Genomic DNA, 24491 nt, shown 5'->3' on the forward strand with positions numbered 1-24491 from the left:
TTCACATGGAACAATCCTAATACATATATATACATAAACCGAGCACATATCAATATCATAACATCATATAAATAAATGAGAAGGAAAGAATCATACTCGTCACCACATCGGGTGCAACGAGTGTCTTCTCGGCGGTCAGCTGAAATGCCCGGCTCCTCACCACGGGAGCCTCTGCCTTTCCCTGCCAGCCATCTGTGATCCGCAGGTTCGCTGGAGCTGGCGCCTTTACCGGCGTTGAAACTGTCAACTAGGGGCAATTGGCCTTCTTGTGGCCCCTCTGGTTGCAGTGGAAACACAACAACTCAGACGTCTGAATAACTGCTGTCGGAGCAGTGCAATCCCTGCTAAAGTGCCCAGACTTGCCGCACTTGTAGCAGCCTGATGATCCCAACCTGCACGCCCCCTCGTGCGTCTTGCCGCATTTCCTGCAGCGGCCCCGTCCCTGTTGGCCTTTCGGCTCCACATCTGATCCCTTGGGCTTCTTCCCCGAAGCCCCTCCTGGCTGTCCCTCATCCGTCTTCCGTTTCCGGATGTGCTCCAAATCTATCTCCCTCTCCCTCGCCCTGGCAATCATGGAGTCCAAGGTGGGGTAAGCTGAAAAACTAACGTGCTCCCGGATATCGGCCCCGAGCATGTCATGATTGCGGGTCCTCTTCATGTCCTCATCGCCCGCATATTGGGGCACCAACAGTGCCCTCTCCCGTAACTTGGCGGTGATCTCCACCACGGTCTCCGTCGTCTGTCTCATGTCCAAAAACTCCCTCGCCAGCTGCTGAAGCTCGACAATCGGCGCAAACTCTGCCCTGAACCTGGTCACAAAGTCCGACTAGGTCATAGCCTCGATAGCTGAGGCTCCTAAGGAGTCACCCACTGACTCCCACCAATCTCGAGCTCGGTCTCGTAAACACCCTGCTGCATACCCCACCTTCGACCCCTCGGGGTAGAAACTAGTCAACTGTGCAGACTCAATGTCTGCAATCCATCGTCTGGCAGCTATGGGGTCCTTCGCCCCATGAAAGTCCGGTGCACCACTGCCCCGAAAGTCCTTGAAGGACAGTGTGCGAGATCCCGACTGGCCAGATGCCATGTCACTCCTGAATGCCTGGAGGCGATCCTCCATCATCTCCAATATCCCCTTCTTGATCGACCCGAAGATAATGGGGGTCGACTCAAGGATACCTCTGGTGATCTCCGACGCGATGAACTCGCGCAGCCTCTCATCTGCTAGCTCGGAACCTGATCCTAAACCCGATCCCTCTCCTGAACTGCCAACTGCTGGCCTCGGGCATAGTACCACCATTCTGAAATACAAAGAAATAACAACTGTTAGCGATACTAATACCCCTGGAGGGATCCCACCCACTACCGGTTCCCTGGTCTTATCTTAGCCTTCCTCGGTTTGGATACGGATCCTCTGCTTTCAATAGTACGGGCCCATACTACCTTCCACATCTATCCGTGCCTTCCCCAAGGACTGCCTCGACTCAACCAGGTCCCTTCCCCTACCGCTGATCACTGCTACTCTTTATCCTAGGCTTACCCTAGGAAATCTCTGACTCCACCCAACCCAATCCTTAGCTGCTGAAGGCCTCTTGGTGATGCCAATTAACTATTACCTGAATACAATCACATGTGATGAGGCTTGGATAATCCTTCGAGTAAGGGACTCATTTCTACAACGGTTAGGACTCAAACAAGAGCTACGCAATAGTGTCAAATCCAACACTCTGAGATTATTCAACCCTAATCACATGTGACTTTAACGTATTCGCCTAACAGTTAACTCCCATCACTTCAAAGCCCACATATCACAAAGCAAACAACATTTGGACGTAAGAAAAACAATCTCAAGCAACTCTATCCTCATAGAGAGAACTGAACTAGCATACAATGCTAAACTCGTACTATCAGGAATAACCTAAACAGGCTACCCTACTTTTGTCTACTCAACTCTAGCATGCAACTCTTTCGTATACTGAAGCACATAAAACAGGCACATAAGACATCACTCCTAGATCCTTAGTCCTATTCTAGCATGTTGTTCTACAGAAACTGATAAACATAAATAAACTTATAATAGAACATTATATATTTAGTTATTCACTTTTTATAGTCGACGTTTTGGATTGATAAAATCGTTTACAAAAACCACGTGTAATTAATAAAAAATGATATTCAATATAGTTGATGTAGCATATAATTAATAAAAAAAATATATTTTTTATTACTATTATTTAATTTATTATTATTATAGTAATATGAATATATTATAATAATAATACTTAAAGAAAAACAACTTGACAAAAAAACACAAACAAATAAAAAAATAAAATAAAGAAAAATAATTGGAAAAAACACAAATAATATAAGGGTGCATAAAGAAAAATTAATATTACCATAAGACGGAAATGAATGGTGGTGAGCTTATCGAGCTCCATTTCTAAGTAACAATTCTGTCTCAAGAGATTGTAAAATCATGAGAAAGAGAAGGAATGAGTACCCCTGTCAAAAATACCCGATATCTGAATTATCCGTTCGATTTTTTCGGGTATCGAGTAAATTTTTTCAGGTAATCGGGTAACTCGGTTTTTTTCGGGTCGGGTAACTGGTACATTTTTTGGGTTTCGAGTATACCCGAATTATCCAACTTCTTCTTCTTCTTATTATTATTATTATTATTTTTGTACAACTTATACTATATAGCAGATATTTGATCACATTTAAACTATCATTATTGTAAAACATGAATCTATTTATTATGACAATACGACACTAACAATATTAAATCTAATTGTTTATATATCATTATGTTCTTTAAAACTTAACTGTTTTCTAGATTATAGTTTTTATTACGACTAACAAACTCATTACTTTGTTCGTTTGATTCTTAGGAATTCCTTTCAATCAAGACGTTGATATATTATCCAAATGGTTAAACTCGTCTATAAATCCTTTACATCAAAATTCAAATAATTCGATAGATTGGTATGAATTTAGTAAAGATGCATTTTTTTAGTCAATATAGCCTCTTTCGAAATATTTATAGCCTTTTTTTTTATATATAAACCTATTTATTCATCTTTTCAAAATTTGGAGTTCCTTAATGCATTTGTTAAAATGGGTCCTAATAGAATTTTTTACGACAAAATAAAAAATTATATATATGATTGGTCATATAATCGGGGTTACATAGATGCCTTTTATGGAAGATTCTTAACTGCGGGGATTAAAAAAATGGTCAACTTTGCTCATTTTTTTGATAGACGAATAACTGATGCAATTCCAAATGGAGTTGGTCTTATGAGTTTCTTTGGAGCATAGGTTATTAAATCGGTAGAGGGTGGACATATTTCTTCTTATCTGTTCTTTTATTTTTCTTATGTAGAATTTTTTTTTATTAATTTACTATTTTTTCAATGTTTGAATCTTGCTGACTAATCTCGCTAACATTGAACTTGGTAAAATGAAATGATTGAATAATTGAAAATGAGATTATTCAGGAATACACATTGAATGCTGAGATTACGCATTGAATTTCTGTTAGTAGATCCATAATCAAAGAAGTGTTTGTGAGTATTGCAGAAGAAATGAAACAAAAGATACGGTAGAGCTAGGACAATTATTGTATGAGGTTTACCCAGTGCTAGATGCAGAGGGGCATAATAGACCGATATGAACATTATGAGCTGTCACGTAATAAAACCAGTTGTTGTTGATACCTTCTTCTCGGTTCCTTCTTATCCTTCTTCCATAATGTGAGCTCGGAGAAGGAAAAGATAGGAGGGCCCTATGGAGAATGTGGTCAGAAATCCATAATAAAGTATGACCACAATGACCGAATTGATTATCTTCATGCCCAACGACACAATATCAGGGGCACGCTCTACCCACTGAGCTAATAGCCCGTCGTGCGAGCCCCCCCCCCCCCCACCGGGGGCCCACTATGCCAAAAGCGAGAGAAACCTCATCTCTCTCTCTCTCTCTCTCTCTCTCTCTCTCTCTCTTTCCTTTTTTCGCCCTCATGTTGCCACACAGGGGCATGGGGACGTAAAAAGGAGGATCATATCAACTTGTTCCGACCTGAGATAATAAGCTCATGAGCCTAGTCTTACTTCACTATCGAGAAACGAAAGAAGACTTCCATCTCCAAGTTTAACTCATACGTAGCTCCCTTCTTTTTTAGTGTGAAGCAATGTCAAACCAAAATACCCAACACGCATTAGCTCTCCCTGAAAAGGAGGTGATCCAGCCACATCTTCCAGTACGACTACCTTGTTACGACTTCACTCCAGTCACTAGCCTTGTCTTCGGCATCCCCCTCCTTGCGGTTAAGGTAACGACTTCAGGCATGGCCAGCTCCTATAGCGTGACGGGCGGTGTGTACAAGGTCCGGGAATGGATTCACCGCCGTATGGCTGACTGGCGATTATTAGCTATTCCGGCTTCATGCAGGCGAGTTGCAGCCTGCAATCCGAACTGAGGATGGGTTTTTGGAGTTAGCTCACCCTCGCAGGATTGCGACCCTTTGTACTGGCCATTATAGCACGTGTGTTGCCCAGGGCATAAGGGGCATGATGACTTGACATCATCCTCACCTTCCTTCGGCTTATCACCGACAGTTTGTTCGGGGTTCCAAACTCAATGATGGCAACCAAACACGAGGGTTGCGCTCGTTGCGGGACTTAACCTAACACCTTACGGCACGAGCTGACGACAGCCATACACCACCTGTGTCCGCGTTCCCGAAGGCACCCCTCTCTTTCAAAAGGATTTGCGGCATGTCAAGCCCTGGTAAGGTTCTTTGCTTTGCATCGAATTAAACTACATGCTCCACCGCTTGTGCGGGTCCCTGTCAATTCCTTTGAGTTTCATTCTTGCGAACGTACTCCCCAGGCGAGATACTTAACGCGTTAGTAACAACACTGCACGGGTCGATACGCACAGCGCCTAGTATCCATCATTTATGGCTAGGACTACTGGGGTATCTAATCCCATTCGCTCCCCTAGCTTTCGTCTCTCAGTGTCAATGTCGGCTCAGCAGAGTGCTTTCACCGTTGGTGTTCTTTCCGATCTCTACGCATTTCACCGCTCCACTGGAAATTCCCTCTGCCCCTACCGTACTCCATCTTGGTAGTTTCCACCGCTTGTCCAGAGTTGAGCCCTGGGATTTGACGGCGGAGTTAAAAAGCCACTTACAGACGCTTTACGCCCAATCATTCCGGATAACGCTTGCATCCTCTGTATTACCGCGGTTGCTGGCACAGAGTTAGCCGATGCTTATTCCCTAGATACCGTCATTGTTTCTTCTCCGGGAAAAGAAGTTCATGACCCATGGGCCTTCTACCTCCACACGACATTTCTCTGTCAGGCTTTCGCCCATTGCGGAAAATTCCCCACTGTTGCCTCCCGTAGGAGTTTGGGCCGTGTCTCAGTCCCAGTGTGGCTGATCATCCTCTTGGACCAGCTACTGATTATCGCCTTGGTAAGTTATTACCTCACCAACTAACTAATCAGACGCGATCCCCTCCTCGGGCGGATTCCTCCTTTTGCTCCTCAGCCTACGGGGTATTAGCAACCATTTCCAGCTGTTGTTCCCTTCCCAAGGGCAGGTTCTTACGCGTTACTCACCCTTCCGCCACTGGAAACACCACTTCCCGTTCGACTTGCATGTGTTAAGCATGCCGCCAACGTTCATCCTGAGCCATGATCGAACTCTCCATGAGATTCATATTTGCATTACTTATAGCTTCCTTGTTCGTAGACAAATCGGATTCAGAATTGTCTTTCATTCCAAGGCCTAACTTGTATCCATGCACTTCATATTTGCCCGGAGTTCGCTCCCAGAAATATATCCATCCCTGCCCCATCACGTCAATCCCACGAGCCTCTTATCCATTCTCATTCAATCACAACGGGGTTGCAAATCAAAATATCAAAACTCACATTGGGTTTAGGGATAATCAGGCTCGAACTAATGACTTCCACCACGTCAAGGTGACACTTTACCGCTGAGTTATATCCCTTCCCTGCCCCCATCGAGAAATAGAACTGATTAATCCTAAGGTAAAGGGTTGAGAAACTCAACGACACTATTCTTGAACAACTTGGGGTCGGACCTTATTTTATTTTTTTTCACACTATTACGGATATGAAAATAATGGGAAAATAGGATTCAGTTGTCAACTATCCCTATCGGAAATAGGATTGACTACGGATTCGAGCCATAACACATGGTTTCATAAAACCACACGATTTTCCCGATCTAAATCAAGCAGGTTTTACATGAAGAAGATTTGGATCAGCGTGTTCTATTCGATATGGGTAGGAGAAGAACCCGACCCGGTATTATTAAAAAAATAGAGGAAGCAGAACCAAGTCAAGATGATACGGATCAACCCATTTTTTGCGCCAAATATCTTACCATTTCCGAAGGAACTGGAGTTCCATCTCTTTTCCATTTCCATTCAAGAGTTCTTATGTGTTTCCACGCTCCTTTGAGATCCCAAAAAATGTACAAATTCCTTTTCTTAGGAACACATACAGGATTCGTCACTACAAAAAGGATAATGGTAACCCCAGCATTCACTACTTCATTTATGAAATTCATAGTAATAGAGATCCATGTCCTACCGAGACAGAGTTTGGAACTTGCTATCCTCTTACCTAACAGGAAAAGCTTTGCCTCCGTGGAAAGGATGATTCATTTGGATCGACATGAGAGTCCAACTACATTGCATTGCCAGAATCCATGTTGTATATTTGAAAGAGGTTGACCTCCTTGTTTCTCTTACGGTACAATCCTCTTCCCGCGGAGCCCCCTTTCTCCTCTGTCCACATAGACAAAATGTAGGACTGGCGCCAACAGTTCGTCACAGAAGAAAGGACTCACTAAGCCGGGATCACTAACTAAGACTAATCTAATATGAATTAAATAGAAAAGACTAATATAATATATAACTAAAAAGAGCTGTCTTTTCTGTATACTTTCCCCGGTTCCACTGCTACCACGGGCTTTACGCAATCGATCGTATTATATAGATATCCCTTCAACAAAACATAGGTCATCGAAAGGATCTCGGAGACCCACCAAAGCACGAAAGCCAGGATCTTTTAGAAAATAGATTCATATTCGAAGAGTGCATAACCGCATGGATAAGCTCACACTAACCCGTCAATTTAGGATCCAATTTGAGATTTTCCTTAAGAGGTATCGGGAAGGAATTGGAATGGAATAATATCGATTCAAACAGAAGAAAAGGTTCTTGATTGATTCAAACACTGTACCTATGGAATAGAGGAAGAGGAAAAAACGAATATTTCACATAGTGCTTTTAATCAATCTGATTTATTTCGTACCCTTCGCTCATTGAGAAAATGAGTCCAATTCTAAATGATCAAAGCTATGGGACTTAAGGAATAATATAAAAAAAGAGAGACAAAAATACTGATATTAAATAAAAATCAATAAAATAAGTAAGTAAAAATGAAAATAAAATAAGTGAATAAAAATGAAGTAGAAGAACTCAGATTCCAAATGAACAAATTCAAACTTGAAAAGGATCTTTCTGATTCTTGAAGAATGAGGGGCAAGGGGATTGATCGAGAAAGATCTCTTGTTCTTATTATAAGATCGTGATTGGATCCACATATGTTTGGTAAAGAGAATAATCAAAAACGGAAAGTGTTCAATTGGAACATGAAAACGTGACTAAATTGATCCTAGTTACTCTTCAGGACGTAGTGGAAGAAGGGAGGGGATTCTCGAACGCGGAAAAGGATCCAATAACTTCGAAAGAATTGAACGAAGAACCGTATGAGGTGATAATCTCATGTATGGTTCTATAGAATGGCAGTAAGGGGGACTTATTTGTCAACTTTTATACTATCACCCCAAAAAAACCAAACTATGCCTTACGTAAAGTTGTCAGAGTACGATTAACCTCTAGATTTGAAATCACTACTTATATACCCGATATTGACCATAATTCACAATAACATTCTGTATTCTTAGTAAGAGGGGGGAGGGTTAAGGATTTACTCGGTGTGAGGTGAAAATCTCATGTACGATTCTGTAGAGTGGCAGTAAGGTTGACTTATCTGTCAACTTTTAAGGCTACAATTATCTTAAACATTTTAAACTTTTAAATTAAGATCTTTAAGTATTTTGTTTTTTTTAACATTTTATTAGATTAGATTAAGTTGTTAAAAAATTACTTGATATCTCAGATATTATTAAATAAAAAATATCAATTTTCAAAGCTTGAGTAACTTCGTTTATGTTTCGTTTGTTTATATAAACAAAACTAATAAAACACGATATATTTATTTCATTAAATTTATTTTCAGGTAAAATTCAAAAAAAAAATTATATAGTTCGGGTAATACCCGAATTACCCAAACCCGACCCGATACCCGAATTACCCAAACTCGAATTTAGTTTGGGTAGGGTAACAAATATTTTTTCTAACATGAAAAACCCGAATTACCCGAAACCTAAGGTATCGAATGATGGAGAAGAAAAGAAAAAGAAGAGAAGGAGAAGGAGAGAGACTCTTTTGTTTACGAGCATTAACCAAGTTGGTGTTGTCGAACTTGAAATATCGAGATTGAGGATTGGTGTTTGCTGAGGTGAGTCAACAACTTCTGGCCTAATAACAATCTATTATAGATCATTGATATTGAAAAGGTTAAAAAAAATCATGATGGCATTTTGCAGATAACGAGCACTAACATATACCCTGAGAGAGTGATCAAGGCAGTTATAAGATCAAATTGTAACCCAAAAAATTGATTATTTTATGACATTGATGTCCGGAATTAAGAGAATTAAATATATCCAAATGCATAAAAACCCTGGAAATCACAAATTCTGAGTACAGAAAAGAAAAAAGAAAAAAGAAAAAAAAAAACTCGTATCAGAGCTAAATAATAAAACCCAAAAAACCAAAGGAAAGCACACACAAACAGATACCGATTCCCCACTCTCTTTCTCTCACTAAAACCCTCAATTGTCTCTTTCTCTAAAATCATCGCCACCGAATTACTCCCCCATTCATGTACGCTTCGCAGTATTGTGTTTCCACCATGAATCAGTAGTGAAATTCAGTTTCTCCGAATTCCTTGATCCAGTTATCAGGTAAGAAATTTCATGTATTGAGCTGTTATATTGGGATTTTGGTCTGATTTTTTGGTACACAAACTGGCTTTGGTAGTTTAAATTGGGCGTTTTTTTTTTTTTTTAAACCGAAGCGTTTAAAATTCTACGGATTTCTTGTCAATTGAATGTGTTGTACTTTTGATTGAATGATCTCCAAGCGTGTTTCACTTTCTTGATTCGATAGTGCATTGGTGCAATTCGACTATCAGATAACCCTACGGTTCGATTTTTCTTGATTGTTGTACAATTCGTGTTTAGATGATCATGAATTTTAACAATTGAGACTTGTTTTGAGTTAGAAAAAATGGTATTAGTGTTAATTGATTGTGTGCAGGGTTTGTAGGGATGGAATTGAGATCGAATAGGGTGTTAAAAAGTGGAAGACATCGTGTTGTTTTGGGTCTTGAGAATATCAAATCTCCTATTGCGAAGAGGAAAAGGAGCTCTGGTAACAAGGTAGCAAATGAGGCTGAGAGGTCATCACTGAGATCTCATGTATCAAATTCTGGTAAAAAAAGAGCAAATGAGGCTGAAATTGGGGTATGTGTTGATAATCCTGATGAAGATCTTGAAATGGGTACTGTATTTTCAGAAGGTATAAAAGTTGGATTAAATACCGATGATAAAGGTTTGTTTTTGGGATCAGAGGTGTTGGATCCTATCAAAGATTTACCAGTTTCTTGTTCCGAAGGAGAAATCGAAGAGGAAAGTGTTGAATGTGTTCCTGTTGAAGAAGGAAACAAATCATCAACTAGTGAAACTGATCACTGTTTTAAGGAAGAAATTAAATCACCAATGGACTGTGAACACGAGTCTGAACATGTAGAATCTGAAAAACTTGCTGATGATACAAAGATTGTCCATGGTGATGACTTGTCAATGTTGAATGCTGATAATGGTATTGATAAAGTTAGGCAAAAAAGGGGAAGAGGCAGGCCCCGAAAGAAAAAGAGAAAAATTAGCAACTTAAACAAGAATGAAGTAGAAGATGTAAATGGTGAAGTTGTTGAAAGTGGTATTGTAAAACAGAAAAGAGGAAGGAAAAGGAAAAATGTTAAGAAATCTGAATGCAATGGAGATGAAAGAGCTAAAAGGAAGAAAGTTGGGGTTCGGGTTAGTGAGAGGGTATTGCGGTTGAGGAATAAGGTGGTGAGTGGTGGCTGCACGGTGGTTGATGGTGGCAGACCGGAGAAGAAGATAGAGAGACGTGGAAGGCCTCGTAAGATACGTATTGAAACGGATGAGATTCCTTTAAAACCCTTAAAAAAACGGGGAAGACCACGCAAAATAGATAGTGAAAACAATCAACCGAATGTGAAACCAAAAAACAAGAAACTAAAACAGGGGAAAGAAAAGGTATCAGAAAAGAAAAGACTCAAAGATATGATTTTGAAGAAACTCAAAATGAGAAAAAGAAAATTGAAGCTTGTGGCCATTAAAAACAGCAACAGTGGGTTAGAGGCTAATAAAGTGAAAAGAATAAGAATTCGTAATAAGAAAAGTGTTGTTGGTGAGGGCATTATTGGAAGAGGAGAACGTAAGAAGTTACTGAGAGAGAAACTTCTTGATATACTTTCAAAGTCAGGGTGGACATTTGAGCGTAGACCAAGGCTCAATAGGGTGCATCAGGACATGGTGTATATTGAACCTAATGGGAGGACACATTGGTCAATCACAAGAGCTTATGCTAAGCTTACAAAAAAAATCAAAGATGGTGTTGCTGATACTAATGAAGTCTCTGCATTTATGCCAATGTCACTTGTACAAATCAGCATGCTATCCAAACGTGTGGATAAAGAATTAGGCTGCAAGAAGAAGAAAAACAAAATACAGAAAGATGGAAAAAGCATTAAAAAAGTATTCACCACCAAAAAGAAGAAAAAAGATGGCAAACCGAAACGTGAAAAGGGTATTATTGTCAAAAACCGAAAGCCACGCCTTTTAGTTCGTGGTTCAGAAAAGGGGACAAAACAAGATAGCAAAGGCTGTTTATTGTATTATAACAGGAAACGTAACCTTTTATCATGGATGATTGATTCGGGGGTAATTTTGTCCGGTTGGAAAGTGAATTATGGGAAAACTAGAAGGAAGAAAAAGGCATCGGAAGGGACAATTACAAGTGATGGGATTGTTTGCAGCTGCTGTAATCAAAGTATGAGTATATCAGAATTTGTAGGTCATTCTGGAGGGAAACTTAATCAGGTGTTTGATGATATATATTTGGAATCTGGAGTGTCTTTTAGGAAGTGTTTATTGGATTCATGGAGGAAAGAAGAGGATTCTGGTAGTATCAGATTTAATCTTGTTGATATTAAAGGAGATGATCCGAATGATGATACATGCAACATTTGTGGAGATGGTGGAAATTTGATCTGTTGTGATGGTTGCCCTTCTACATTCCATCAGAGTTGCCTTGACATTCAAGTAATCACAAGTTTCTCAATATCTGTTCTTGTCGTAATCTATTACTACTAAAAATTTTCTTTCTCGCTCACTTGGTTCATGTAAATTGTAGAATTTTCCTCCTGGTGACTGGAATTGCTTCTACTGTTCCTGCAAATTCTGTGGAGTGGTTTCCGTTATTGCCCCTGACAAACCTTCATCATCTGAAATGCTCTCATGTGGTTTATGTGAGGAAAAATGTATGTAATCTTGTACATGATAATTAACTACCAAAAAATGTCTTTTTTTTTTTTTTTTTCTTGCTAATGTGTTGTGTTTTTTAACAATGTAACAGTTCACCAATCGTGCTCAGTCGAAGTGGGACCCATTGATATGGATTCCAACAGACCACCTTTTTGTGGGCAGAAATGTCAGGAGGTATGCTGAAAAAAAAAGAGTGCCATTTGTAATTTGACTGATATCTATTATGCATGAATTTGATTTTGATTTTTTTAAAAATAACAAAAAAAAAAAAATAGCTGTTTGAGCGATTGCAAACGTTTATTGGAGTGAAGAATGAACTTGAAGATGGATTCACATGGAGTCTGCTTCAGCGTTGTGATATCAGTCAAGATTTGAGTATTCATGACATCAAATTAAAGGTGGAAAATAATTCGAAATTGGCTGTTGCATTTTCTGTTATGGATGAATGTTTTGTGCCAATTGTTGATGGGAGAAGTGGAACCAGTATAATCCATAATGTTGTATACAACTGTGGGTAAGCTCCAAATAACTATACATTTCTTGAATAATCATTGTTTATATATATATAATAATAATATCTCATCTTCTTCCGGAAACTTTTCAGATCAAACTTCCGGCGGCTGAATTATGGTGGGTTTGTTACGGCTGTACTAGAAAAGGACGATGAGTTGATCACAGCAGCATCTATACGGTTACACGGGTCCCGGTTAGCTGAAATGCCATTTATTGGGACCCGCCACATGTATAGACGTCAAGGGATGTGTCGCCGCCTTCTCGATGCAATTGAATCCGTATATATATATCTTACTTATCCAACTTTGTTTTTTACATTTTTTTTTATTATTGTTATTTATATTATAAAAAAATATTTCAGACTCTTTCTGCTATTGGTGTGGAAGAGCTGATCATTCCTGCAATCCCTGCACTTCTGCAAACATGGACCAAGGTTTTCGGTTTTCTCCCACTTGAAGAATCAAAGAAACAAGAACTGAAGTGCATGAGCATGATTGTGTTTCCTGGTATCAATATGCTTTGGAAGCCTCTTTTTCATCCATCTGCAGGTAAACTCACAAATGATTGTCTTTATTTTCTACAAAAACAAAATTTAAGTTTTGATTCTGAAATCTGTTTAAACCTCTGTAGATTCTGATGAAAAAGACTTGGAATGTACCACAAACGATAAAAGTGTCTCTCAAACGACACCAAGCAATGCAATAATAGATTGCAATGAAATGCCTGCTGAAAATGGCATTGATTGTGAAAAATTGGAAACCAAATCATCAAATGCAGTGGTCGATTGTGAGGAAAAGCCTCCCGGGGTTGCAAAAGATGCTTCTGTTGGTTGTTATGAACAAATGGAAGAAGATATCATCATAATGGATAATGGCGGATGTCCAAAAGATGATAAATTAACTGCTTCTGACAACCTGTACGACTTAAATTTTCCAGTAAAAAACATTCCGGATTGTACTAGAATGACTTGCGGGCCACACCAACCGTCGGAATCTGAATCACACGTTGAGAATGGTGGTTCTGTTTCTGTTGTGGTCAAAGAGTCTCCATTGACTTCCCAATTGGTTCCCAAAATCACCTTTGACTTGAATCTGCACCCTACAACAACTGTGGTTGATTTCGTTGGTGACGATTCCAAGCCTTGCGATACTCGGCCTCTTGTTTTGCTTTGACTCGGTTTCGAGAGCCTAAGGTCAGATTTTATATATTATTCATAAAATGTTGAAAAATCTCTTTCTTATTAGTTATTGAGTTGTTCCATTCCGTAGATTTGCAGGTAGGTTTATGCCAGTTAGATCTGACTCCGGTACTCGATGGAATTACATGGTTGCATGTTAATAATAATCAACCCCTCCCTTTCAGATGTTCTAGATATGCAATGGAGAACCCCCTTTTTTTTTTTTTTTCCTTTCTGTAGATTTTAGGTTTGTAAATTAATCTTTCGTTGAAAGGTTTGTAGGGGAATAATTTAACTCAAGTTAGGAGATGGAATCCAGAATTGCGACTGGTTTTGGACTCCATGACAATGTTAATATATGCAAATATAGAGGCTGGTAAAGTGGATCTTCATGTTAAGGTAAATTTCACATCCCGTTTCTTGTCGCTTTGATAAGTGGTTTTCTTTTGCAATATGTTGGTTTTAGAGTGTACTAATTGGTAATTTTGCAATTGTAGGCGGGAGCTTTTGGTAATTTTGCACTAGTTTTTTTTAGCAATAGCCGTTGTAGGGTAGGCAGGAGCAACTCATGGGGACAATGGTTGTGTCTTGGAATTTGCTGTGTCTGAATAATCATAAAGAGTTTGTAGAAGTTGTGTTGCCCCTTTCCATTTGCATTATGCCCCTTTCAAAGTGTGATTATGTGTAGTTGTTAGCTTTTTTGACGTAGCTGTTCACATTAAAAGGATAACTCCTTTTAGAGTAGTTAATGAGTTAATTCCCAAGTGATCACCACTAAGCTTGACCATCTTAAGGATGAATGGGTGGAGAACAACACACACCGAAAACAATGTCTCATCTTCATTCCCACCTATATTTGAGTGCTTTATAGGGAAGCAAATCAACAATAACCTAAACTTAATTCAAAACTAATGTGATGATAATTATGATTTATACGACTACACCAAAGTTTTCTTAAGATGACATGGATTTTTCATATCATGACTTGTAGTTAAGTGCCTTCTAGATTTTGCAAGCCAATGAGCAAGAAGTGAGTTCTAGTTATAAAAAACTGAGTAAATCACGCAAATAGACTTAGGGATGAGCTCGGTTCCAAACCTATCCCAAATTCGGTTGGAACCAAAAAGCCCAAACCAAGAACCGAGGACCATACCGTACATGTATTTAAGTTAGGTTAAATATGAAATACATTACCCGCAAACCCAATTTTACCTTCATTTCATATGTTTGTGTTCTTGTGTGGTTTACTTGATGTTCTTGAAGTATTTTAGTTAGGTTAAATATGTCACTTGTGGCATACTAAAGAAACCATAATAAACCAAAAGAAACCATAAAAGTCCAATATATTTTTCATGTATCATCTTTTCAATACCAAAAGAAACAATAATATTATGTTTGTTCCAAAACCCAAAAGAACAAATTAAACATCAGTTGAATAATTCTAATTTATGGTTTGTAACAAATAAAACAAGAAATGTTATGAAAAATAAATTAATTATCCTTAGCTAGCTATCAGTACTGTAAAATGAATTCGATACTTGTCTAATAAGCGACCACAAATGTTAAATGCTAACTCGGATGCCATAATCGATACTTATATGACAAAATAGCTAACAAAAATGACTAAAATTATAAGTCAATTATTTTAGAAATAAACTTTAAAAAAAATATTAAAAAGATAGCTATTGTAAAATGAATTCGATACTTGTCTAATACCACAAATGTTAAATGCTAACTCGGATGCCACAATCGATACTTATATGACCAAATAGCTAACAAAAACGATTAAAATTATAAGTCAATTACTTTAGAAATAAACTTTAAAAAAAATACTAAAAAGAGTATTAAAAATTACATTTGACTATCTGAGAAGTGATATGGAATGCAACGTGTTTTGTTTCCACGACTTAAGGATGTCAAAGTAGGGGTGAGCAAAATTCCAACTCTGACCCGGTAATGAAAAGTATCGTTTATGTGAATATGAGATGATACATGGCATCAAAATTTACGAAAAGTAAGGTTCAATATTGTTGTTACATATGCTAGTACTGAAAACGAGTATCGTATAGGATACTGGTAATGTTGGTTCGATTCGGTACTCAATATTGTTTTTTACCCATTTTTGTGATCCTACATCACATATCCACATAGTCCATATAATAAAAAAGTTCATGAGAACTCGCCTAAATTGACGACAAGATGAAATCCACAATCTCAAGTTAGTGATATCAAGTCTTCCCTAAAACTACATAATAAATAACCTTAATTTAATAATTAAGGCAAAACATTTATCTACACTTCCTTATCCGATATAGGTCCAAATAAAGCGATTATATGGGTAAAATATCATTTTTCCCCTCCAAGACCCAAACCCAACATAGTTGACCAAAAGTCAAACATGGTCAAAAAGTCAACTATCCACATCATCACATCGCTACAAACACAGGTTTGTGATGCTAACGTCTAGACGACAAGATAATCACGATTTGCTTCAAAAGTCGTTACCACGATTTTGTTGTTTAAGCTAACTTTCATCCAAGGTCTTAATCCTTTAAGATCTAAGCTCTAAGCCTCCAAATCACGTCAAAATGTAGTCTTAATGCATAAAGTTTCCAAAATTATCCATTTGCATGTCCTTAACACCATCATTCCAAGTCTATATAAAAAAATGAGACTAAAAAGCTCTTAAAACTCATGCATGGACCAAATGACAAGGTGAACTTCTCATCTTCATACCATAATGGATCTAGAAGCCAAAAAATGCAACCTTTAAGGCTAGAGTTTTTTCAAACTATGACCAAACAACAACCAAAAGACCAAAACATGCATAAAACAAAAGATCCAGACCTAATACATCATAAGACTATGGTCATTGGTGACTAAATGAATTGTAGGTTGTTGAAAATTGATTAAAACGAACATAAACTCTTTGAAACCTATCGACAGGGTTGCTACACCCATGCCTAGTCACCCAACTTCTAGAAATATAGTTGCCATGTAGGTAGCTTACAATATGACATTTGGATTTTTCTCAATGGTTAAATAAATTTAATTATTATACAAAACTTATACTACATATATTTGTATTTTAACTATAATTTTACAAAACATTAGATTATATCAAAATTTATTTTATTTCCTCTACAAATCAAGACTAATATTGGCATATCTATAAAAACTTTTTATAATAAAATTATAAATAACTTTTAAGTTTTAAAATAAATATATTAGTTGTATTTTATAGAATAAAAAAAGTTATAGATTCTATTTAAAATAGAATAAACATAATTACAAATTATATTTATATAACACAAGGTTAGGTTGGTTTTAGTTGTTAATGTGTGTGAAAATTTTGGTTTAGTTGGGTTGTATATATAGATGAGAGAGAAAACAGTTTTTAATAAATAGTTAGGTTGGATTTAATTGCTGATTATAGTGGTCTAAAACTTTAAACTTGAAGACTTACAATGGTCTAAAAGAGTGGTCTAAAACTTTAAGCTTGAAGACTTACAATGGTCCAAAAGGTGTTCAAGAGCTTGCCTAATGCTTTCATGCTTCACAAATACAATTCCTTATCCTTTAAAAAAGACTCAAAAATTGACAAACAATATAGAGAATAATATGGAGGCTAGGGTTTGCTCTCAAGGGGGTCTTTGATAGATGAGGTTGCACAATGACCTAAATCTCGGAGATAATGGCTTTAAATACGTGATAGAACCCTAATTTCATGGGATTGAATTGTACAGACTTCGCACCACGACATACCATAAGTCATGCCGTGAAAGTTTGATATAGCAAGACTTAAAACCAATTTAAGACCAAACTGTTTTTCAGCCCAAAATTAACCATTTAGCCTGAAGTATTATACCCTTAGCCCATAAACCTCATTCTTTTAAGGTCCAAATTTCATCCCTTAAGACCCAGAGACCTTCTGATGACTAAATTAAAGTCTGGTTTTCTAGATAAAAAAACATCCTGAAATCGGATGTTACATGATGATACAATTTCCATTATTTCTTGAATTTTTCAAGAATGACTACATCTTTTATGAAACTGAAATGCAAGTGCTCCGGAAGGAATTTACCTAGATCTCATGTATATGAAATATCTACAAAAATACAAAAGTTACGAATAAAAGTAATTGAATTAAAAAAAAAAAATTAAAAAAAAAATCATTTTTTTTACCTTGCATTTCATATTCGACAAAAATCTATCTTAGTTCTCTAAGGTCGTCTCAAACAACTCGAGGTTTATCCCCTATTCCCCTTAGAAGATTGATGACATAAAACAATAATGTGTTTGATCAATTTGATGAATATGTTCGATTTGAAAAAAATAATACCTAGTTATTTTTGGTAATATGCCTAACATATTGTTTAAATGGTAAAAAGAAATGTTAGTTTGTAATATTTAAATGACTAACTTTTTATGTCATATGGAAATTTATTAAGTTAGATGATTGAAAAAATTATGTGTTATATGCTCGTAAGAGTAATAGAACAGCTTATAATTTTTATTAGTTAATTATCAAAATAAAAATACAACTATTATATTAAGAATTTGACGATCATGTAAATGGGCTTTTTTTTTTTAATATTCTTTTAAACAATAGGCCCAAGTTTATGCAGTCGAATATAACGTATAATATATAACGTGCCTACAGGCGATCTAGGGTTTACAATTCTCGGCTATTAGAACTTCCGGAGCACCAGCCGCCGATACCTGCAATTCCGACTGCAATAATGGTGAGTCACATATCATCTATCAAGTCCCATTGACCATTTATCTCGTTGTTTAGCATGTTTCAGTTTTTGAAGTCTTTTATTTTGTGGTGTTGTAATTTTTAAAAAAATTATGCAGTCGCTGGTAGCAAACGAGGAGTTTCAACACATTCTTCGTGTCCAGAACACAAACGTTGATGGCAAGCAGAAGATTATGTTCGCTATGACCTCAATCAAAGGTATTGGTCGTCGTTTTGCCAACATCGTCTGCAAGAAGGCCGATGTCGACATGAACAAGAGGTGCCTTATTTTCGTGGTCTCTATCTTTTTCACTTCGTTGAGATCTGATTGAATTGTTTCTATGGCATTTAGATGTTAGATCTCTTAGTTATTTGAACATCAAATAAGTGTTCATTGTAAACACTAGTCCTGCTGCGAGTAGCTTGATTTATGTTGTTTATGTCATCAATTGACTCAGAGTTCCCATATTCAATTTTTTTCTTGACTGCTTCAACATGAATCTCTTTGTGTTTTTAATGTTTGTATGACCATTCTATTGAATTTTGTTGAAAGCTTTTTTTGATGTTTCGATAATAGTCTTCTTTCTTCTATTCCTTACATTACTGGTTTCATTTGCAGGGCTGGAGAACTTTCAAATGCTGAGATTGATAATCTGATGACAATCGTGGCCAATCCAAGGCAATTCAAAATCCCAGACTGGTTTTTGAATAGGAAGAAGGATTACAAGGATGGGAAATATTCCCAGGTGACATCCAATGCTCTTGACATGAAGTTGAGAGATGACCTTGAGCGTTTGAAGAAGATCAGGTTGGTTTTTCTATTTTCTTTTATTTGGCCAAAAAGTTTCTTTCCTTTCCTTTCCTTTTTAGTTGCTTGAAATGATTTTTTTTTTTTTTTTTTTATATGGCAGAAACCACCGTGGTCTTCGTCATTACTGGGGTTTGAGAGTGCGTGGACAGCACACCAAGACTACTGGGCGCAGGGGAAAGACTGTTGGTGTGTCAAAGAAGAGATAAGTTATGTTTTTGTTTTCAGCAGTTTTGGATGTTCGGGGTTATTATAAGTTGGTATGTCATGGTGTTATAATTTTACTATCTTGGATATGATGTTTTTGTTAGTCTGTTTTTCAGATCTCATTTGAGAAATTGTTGTTCCGGATATATAGATTATTGATGAATTTTGGCTTTTCTCTGGATTTACATATTACTCGTCAAGTTGCATATTCATATTAAAGCTCATGGTATTATGTATTCATCTTAGCGTGACGAAACAAAGTCATGATTACAAAACTTGGTTAAAAGTTATCTACGTATTGGTTCTAACTGAAAAATTCAAGTGTCATCAAAACACTAGATTACACAGTCTGTGCTCTTATGTGGAGGCGTCAGTTTTGATTTCGTGGTTTAATATGATTCAAGTGAATCCAAATTTATTTTGGTTTTTGGTTTTTGGTTTTTGGTTTTAAAACTCAAATTATAATTCGCTATAGTCTTAGTCATATGTATAAAAGAAATTAGAGAAAATTATTTAGGTAATTGTGAATTAAAGTTTATAAATAGGTACCAAGAAAATTATAAATATAATTAAATATTTTGTAGACAAAATATTTAATAGTTGCAAATTAAGATATTATAATGGATAAAATTTTTCTATATTAAAACAAATTTAATAAAATTAAAGTTATATATTAAAATAATTAATATAAATAAATAAATAGTATATTTTAATCGGGGGTTTTTTTTTTAGACTTTGGTTTTTATTTTACAAACCAAAACCAATCGTAAATCCAAATAATAATTCGGTGTAGCTGAAAACAAAATAAAAAATCTGAATCAAATAATTGTCTAATTAAATGATTTGAATCTATCCAAATAATAAACAACCTTAAAATTAGGTAAAATGTGCTTTTCTAGCATTCAAGGATATTGAAAAAATTAGGTAAAATGTGGTTTTCTAGCATTCAAGGATATTGAAAAAAAGTTTGTAAAAATTACCATAAGTCCAACATAAGGCTCTTCGGAGGAGGGAGTCATGGCGGTTTGAGAAGATATATCGTTTAAATGTGTTGTAGATTGAGAGGATTGCAGTGAGTTGTGCGGGAATGATTCCCTCCACGCTTATCCAATCATCATGCTCTTATGGGATCAAAGGAAAAACCCAAATGCCATAGAATACAATACACGGCCTATATTAAAATATTTTCCAAAATGATTATCTTTAACCATACATAAGAGAATTAGTGTGACCAAACCTTAAAAACCTCTTAAGATGTCAAAGTCCAAACAAAAAACTCATGCATATTATGCATTATTCATATGATTAACATCATTTAGCATATATTTATATAAAACACAAATTTATAATTAAAGCATTCCAAACATCATAATCACTTAAAAGTAAAAAACTAAAAACATATTTAATATCCTTACTTATAAAATACAAATGTACTTTACATCTTTCATCTTTCGGTAACCATTCAGTAATACTAATAAATAAGAGATTGGTTGATAGTTATCGACTAAATTAGATGTCCGACTCTATCAAGCTTTGGTTAAATATTACCATTTTACCTTTCTGTTATGTACTGTACTAATAAAATATTTTAATTGATAAAATTGTTCAATAATTTATATATAAATCATTTCAAGTTAAATCAAATATAATCAAATCATATCAAATAATCCTTGTATTGATCCAACTGTATGGAGCTCATAACATATTTGAGGTGGAGGTGACTTTAAGGTGCACTACGTCCTCTTCATCTAATAGCTTTAACCATCAACCATATTTTCTTAGTTGTGGATTAGTGGTTGAGATTCCATTGATGCTACTTTTTATGAAAATATAATAATAAAACGGATGCCGCATGCCATATAGACAATAACCATCGAGATTTAACATCGAAACAAATTAAATTGGCCAAACAAAAATATATAAGCACTCCAAAAAACAATATTTAAATTTAAGCCCCAAAAGTACCAAAATATCTCTTATAATTAAACTCAATATCCACACTTGCCAAAGTAGGATTGACCAACTAATATTTTTATTTACTTCTATAAATTGTTGACGATAAAATATTATTACTAATGAGGAGTAATGTTTGAATAACTATTCAAACGTCAAAAAGATAACCAAATCAATGAAACTAATAAACATTGTAATAAACATTGATGAATCAAAATTACCAATTAGAAATGAAAAAGAAAACATCACTTTTATTTATATAACTATCACAATCACAAAACACTTTCTATTTATACCTTTACCATTTCTACATCTATAACACATCCTCATTTCAGTCGTAAGTCTTTCTATTTATATCTCAGCGCCATATCTACATCCCCACTTCATTTCTGTTGGTTGATCTTTGCCGCCGCATCTACCGCCGAAGCTACACCACCAGGATAAGTCGCCAAATCCGGTTTGTTACGTATCTCCGCCGCTATCACCCCTTCAGCATCCACCCTTGTTGCCGGCTTGTCTTTCGGCAGCAGTGATGTCGCATCCTGCACCCTCAAACATCAGTCTAATACTCGGAAATATAAAACAATATCAACTAAACAGAATTAAAATAAGCTAAAAAATTGATTTATTTGCAATCAAATTAAGAACTTGCCGCCACGACATCTTTAAGCTTAAGCTTTGTCCTCCTCTCGCATGGTTCTAACATTCTGGGCGGCGGCTGCCTGAGCTTTCGCAGCTACACCTCCCGGAACCGCCTGCATACGTCCGGTTGCTCTGACTTCAGCTGCCTGTATCGCCGCTGCATCACCCTCGTCCACCGGTTTTCCACCTGCTGACAACGCACTTGCCTCCAACGCTTCTCCTACTGTAATTGCGTCATCGCCTAAGTTCGCCGGAGCCAGAGAAGAAGCCAAGTTCGTTCGGACATACTGTCCCAGAACCTGTGAAAATTTACAACTCTGATAAACAAATCTCCGGCAAAGAGTAAAGCGCATTAATCGTATATAATTAAGACAGATATAGAGCCAGGGAGGGATGCGATATGTTCTTTGAGTTTCTATAGGTAACGGATGTTTTTGCAAAAGTTTAGCATAAAAACGTCTCTTAAAGGATAAATATAGCGGATATTTAAATTCCGTTATATCTTCGTAGATTCCCTGGTTCCGCTACTTGATTAGAAATGAGATTGATGAAAGTTGCCTCTCCACCGACGGACTCGGTCACGATTCGGTGCCCGGCGTATTCGGTGTCGGAGATGGCGATGCCCGGGTCACTAAAATCGTAGAGGCCAACAAGGCCACGGTTGTTGTTGACGGCGGCGGACGACTGCATGACGGCAGCTGGACCGCCTTTCTGAGTCTCCCCAAGAACCAAGTTCTCGGCGGCTTGCATGTCGGCTGCATCTTGTGGAGTGATGGGTTTTTCGGCCAACTCGCCGGAGATGTTGAAGACGTCGCCGTACTTGATGGGCTCTTGTGGCTCTTCTTGAGATTGTGGTCGCTGTGGTTTTTCCTGACTCATTGTCGCCGTGAACGGAGGTGGTACGGTGGTTGATTGGGTGGTACTTCGGAGACGGCCAGTGTTCTTATTGCAAACTCAGAAGCAGACAAATGACACGTGAAAGACTCCATGATCCGCCATGTCAGCTTTAACGTATGTTGGTTGCTACGTGAAACTACAGATTGCCACGTGTCGTCTATAGTACACGTGGCTCAAACTGGCTTTTCTTGTAAATCAGATTGAGTACCAATGCTACACCTCATTTTTAAAACATTGCCAGATAATTGTTAGGCTCTCCGGAGTGATAAGGAGAAGATGCGTGGGAGGCTGACGTGTCAATCCCCAAGACGTGTCAAGATCATCTTCATCTTCAGTGGGTTGACTGTGGCGTCCTCACAAAGACGAGATAAAATGCTTGGTCTGATTAGTTATTCCTTTTGACCGTTGTGACTGCTTGACGCATTAAAGAATTAATTATTTAATTACTAAAACTTTCTCTATATATAACACTCTTTTTTTATATCAAACACACACTTTTTCATCACAAACACACATATTCACCAAAAAAATATTCCTCGTCACATATTGTTATGGATCCAAATAAAAAATTACACTACCCATCTCGAACACTTCAAATGATCCGTTAGCGAATCTTAGCTCTATTCATCAATCTTCCACATCACCCACACTACTATCAACAACAACAATCACTACAATTCTTTCAACCTCAATTTCAAGTCTTTTAATAACAACCTTCTTCGCAATTTCAACCTCAAACTTCCCAACGTCAACAAACTTCACAACCATCTCAAGTTTTATTATCTGAATCTTAACCTATAAACCTAGACAATGATGATGACGACGAACGGGTTGAAGAAACACAACCAAGTTGTAGAAGTCAAAAAAATCAAAAGATCCAAGGACGCAAACGTCAAACTCAAATACTTGGCTGTGGTGCTTTCGCATACGACCCACGTTCGTGGTAACTAATACAGACCCAAAGATTTAATCATGTACGGTGAACGTTTATGAACATAATTTAAATGAGTTTTATTATTTATTTTCATTTATTTTGTTTTTTTTTTTTATTTTTATATTTCGTTAAAAAATCAATTAAAAAAAATAGATATATGTTCGGTTTTATCGTTTTTTTTTGTTTTTTTGTTTTATTTTTTATTTTAATTTATTGTTTTTTTTAATTATTATTATTATTTTAATATATTACTACATACTTGAAGATACTAGTGTTTTTCTTTATTTATTTTTTAAACTAAATATCGGTTTGAGTTTTTAATGTTTAACAATTATAAAATTTTAAATAGAATATTAAAGACCACAATATTTTCTGTTCATATTTTTTTTTGATACATATTAACTTTGGATTATAAAATTTTGAATCAAATTAATTTGAATTGGAGTATTTTGAATCAAATTTGTTGATACATGGAAGTGATCCTCGACAACTTTGAAGTGTATTGAAGGACTGAAGACTTGTTTTGTTGGTTGCGGTAGTGCTCATGTTTTTGGATAAGTTGCAAAGAGTTTTGAAGATCAATACTGAAGACTTACAATACCACATCGAAGGATACTGACCCGAAGAAGACTATGCTTTGTCTTGTTGTATGTCAAAATGTCAGAAAAGTAATGTTCAACTTTTCTATCATTATGTGTTAGATGAGTTTTGTCAGTCCAAGTGTGGCAAGCATGGCCTCTTGACTTAGGAGTATTCTATTGTTTATCATTGTAACACCCTTGATCCATGTATTTTCCATTTATACCCTTATTATGA

The 24491-nt window shown here is 36.7% G+C and overlaps 2 protein-coding genes, 1 non-coding gene and 1 pseudogene across 7 annotated transcripts; 2 read left to right on the plus strand and 2 right to left on the minus strand.

Annotated features, from left to right (window-relative positions):
• Positions 1 to 4238: 4238 nt before the first annotated feature.
• On the minus strand, positions 4239 to 5718 carry LOC145018915 (18S ribosomal RNA). The gene has a single exon (XR_013667273.1). It is a non-coding gene; the product is annotated as an 18S ribosomal RNA (ribosomal RNA).
• A 3212-nt stretch (positions 5719 to 8930) lies between these two features.
• Positions 8931 to 14124, plus strand: LOC145014480 (uncharacterized). 4 transcript variants are annotated; one of them, XR_013665542.1, is made up of 10 exons: positions 8931 to 9136; positions 9492 to 11581; positions 11673 to 11799; positions 11895 to 11977; positions 12079 to 12317; positions 12408 to 12594; positions 12678 to 12864; positions 12947 to 13508; positions 13585 to 13892; positions 13991 to 14124. XR_013665542.1 is itself a non-coding variant. In XM_078972854.1 (9 exons), exons 2-8 carry the CDS (start codon positions 9503 to 9505, stop codon positions 13486 to 13488), a joined length of 3444 nt encoding a protein of 1147 aa, XP_078828980.1. In that variant the 5' UTR covers positions 8931 to 9136; positions 9492 to 9502; the 3' UTR covers positions 13489 to 13508; positions 13585 to 13897. The 4 variants fall into 4 exon arrangements, 1 of the variants encoding a protein (XP_078828980.1); XR_013665544.1 differs by having other exon boundaries at positions 13593 to 13892; XR_013665543.1 differs by having other exon boundaries at positions 9501 to 11581.
• Positions 14125 to 18123: 3999 nt separating this feature from the next.
• Positions 18124 to 19434, plus strand: LOC145015191 (small ribosomal subunit protein uS13z/uS13y/uS13x). The gene is made up of 4 exons (XM_078973640.1): positions 18124 to 18238; positions 18354 to 18514; positions 18854 to 19042; positions 19146 to 19434. The coding sequence occupies exons 1-4, from the start codon at positions 18236 to 18238 to the stop codon at positions 19249 to 19251; spliced, it is 459 nt and encodes a 152-aa protein (XP_078829766.1). The 5' UTR covers positions 18124 to 18235; the 3' UTR covers positions 19252 to 19434.
• A 1999-nt stretch (positions 19435 to 21433) lies between these two features.
• LOC145015190 (late embryogenesis abundant protein D-34-like) lies at positions 21434 to 23039 on the minus strand (annotated as a pseudogene). Its single transcript, XR_013665778.1, has 3 exons — positions 22403 to 23039; positions 21855 to 22143; positions 21434 to 21744 (listed from the first exon to the last, which is right to left on the minus strand). The product of XR_013665778.1 is annotated as a late embryogenesis abundant protein D-34-like (transcript).
• Positions 23040 to 24491: the final 1452 nt, after the last annotated feature.

The sequence above is a fragment of the Lactuca saligna genome, chromosome 9 (genome assembly GCF_052625555.1).
Source record: "Lactuca saligna cultivar CGN05327 chromosome 9, ASM5262555v1, whole genome shotgun sequence".
NCBI classification, from domain to species: domain Eukaryota; kingdom Viridiplantae; phylum Streptophyta; class Magnoliopsida; order Asterales; family Asteraceae; genus Lactuca; species Lactuca saligna.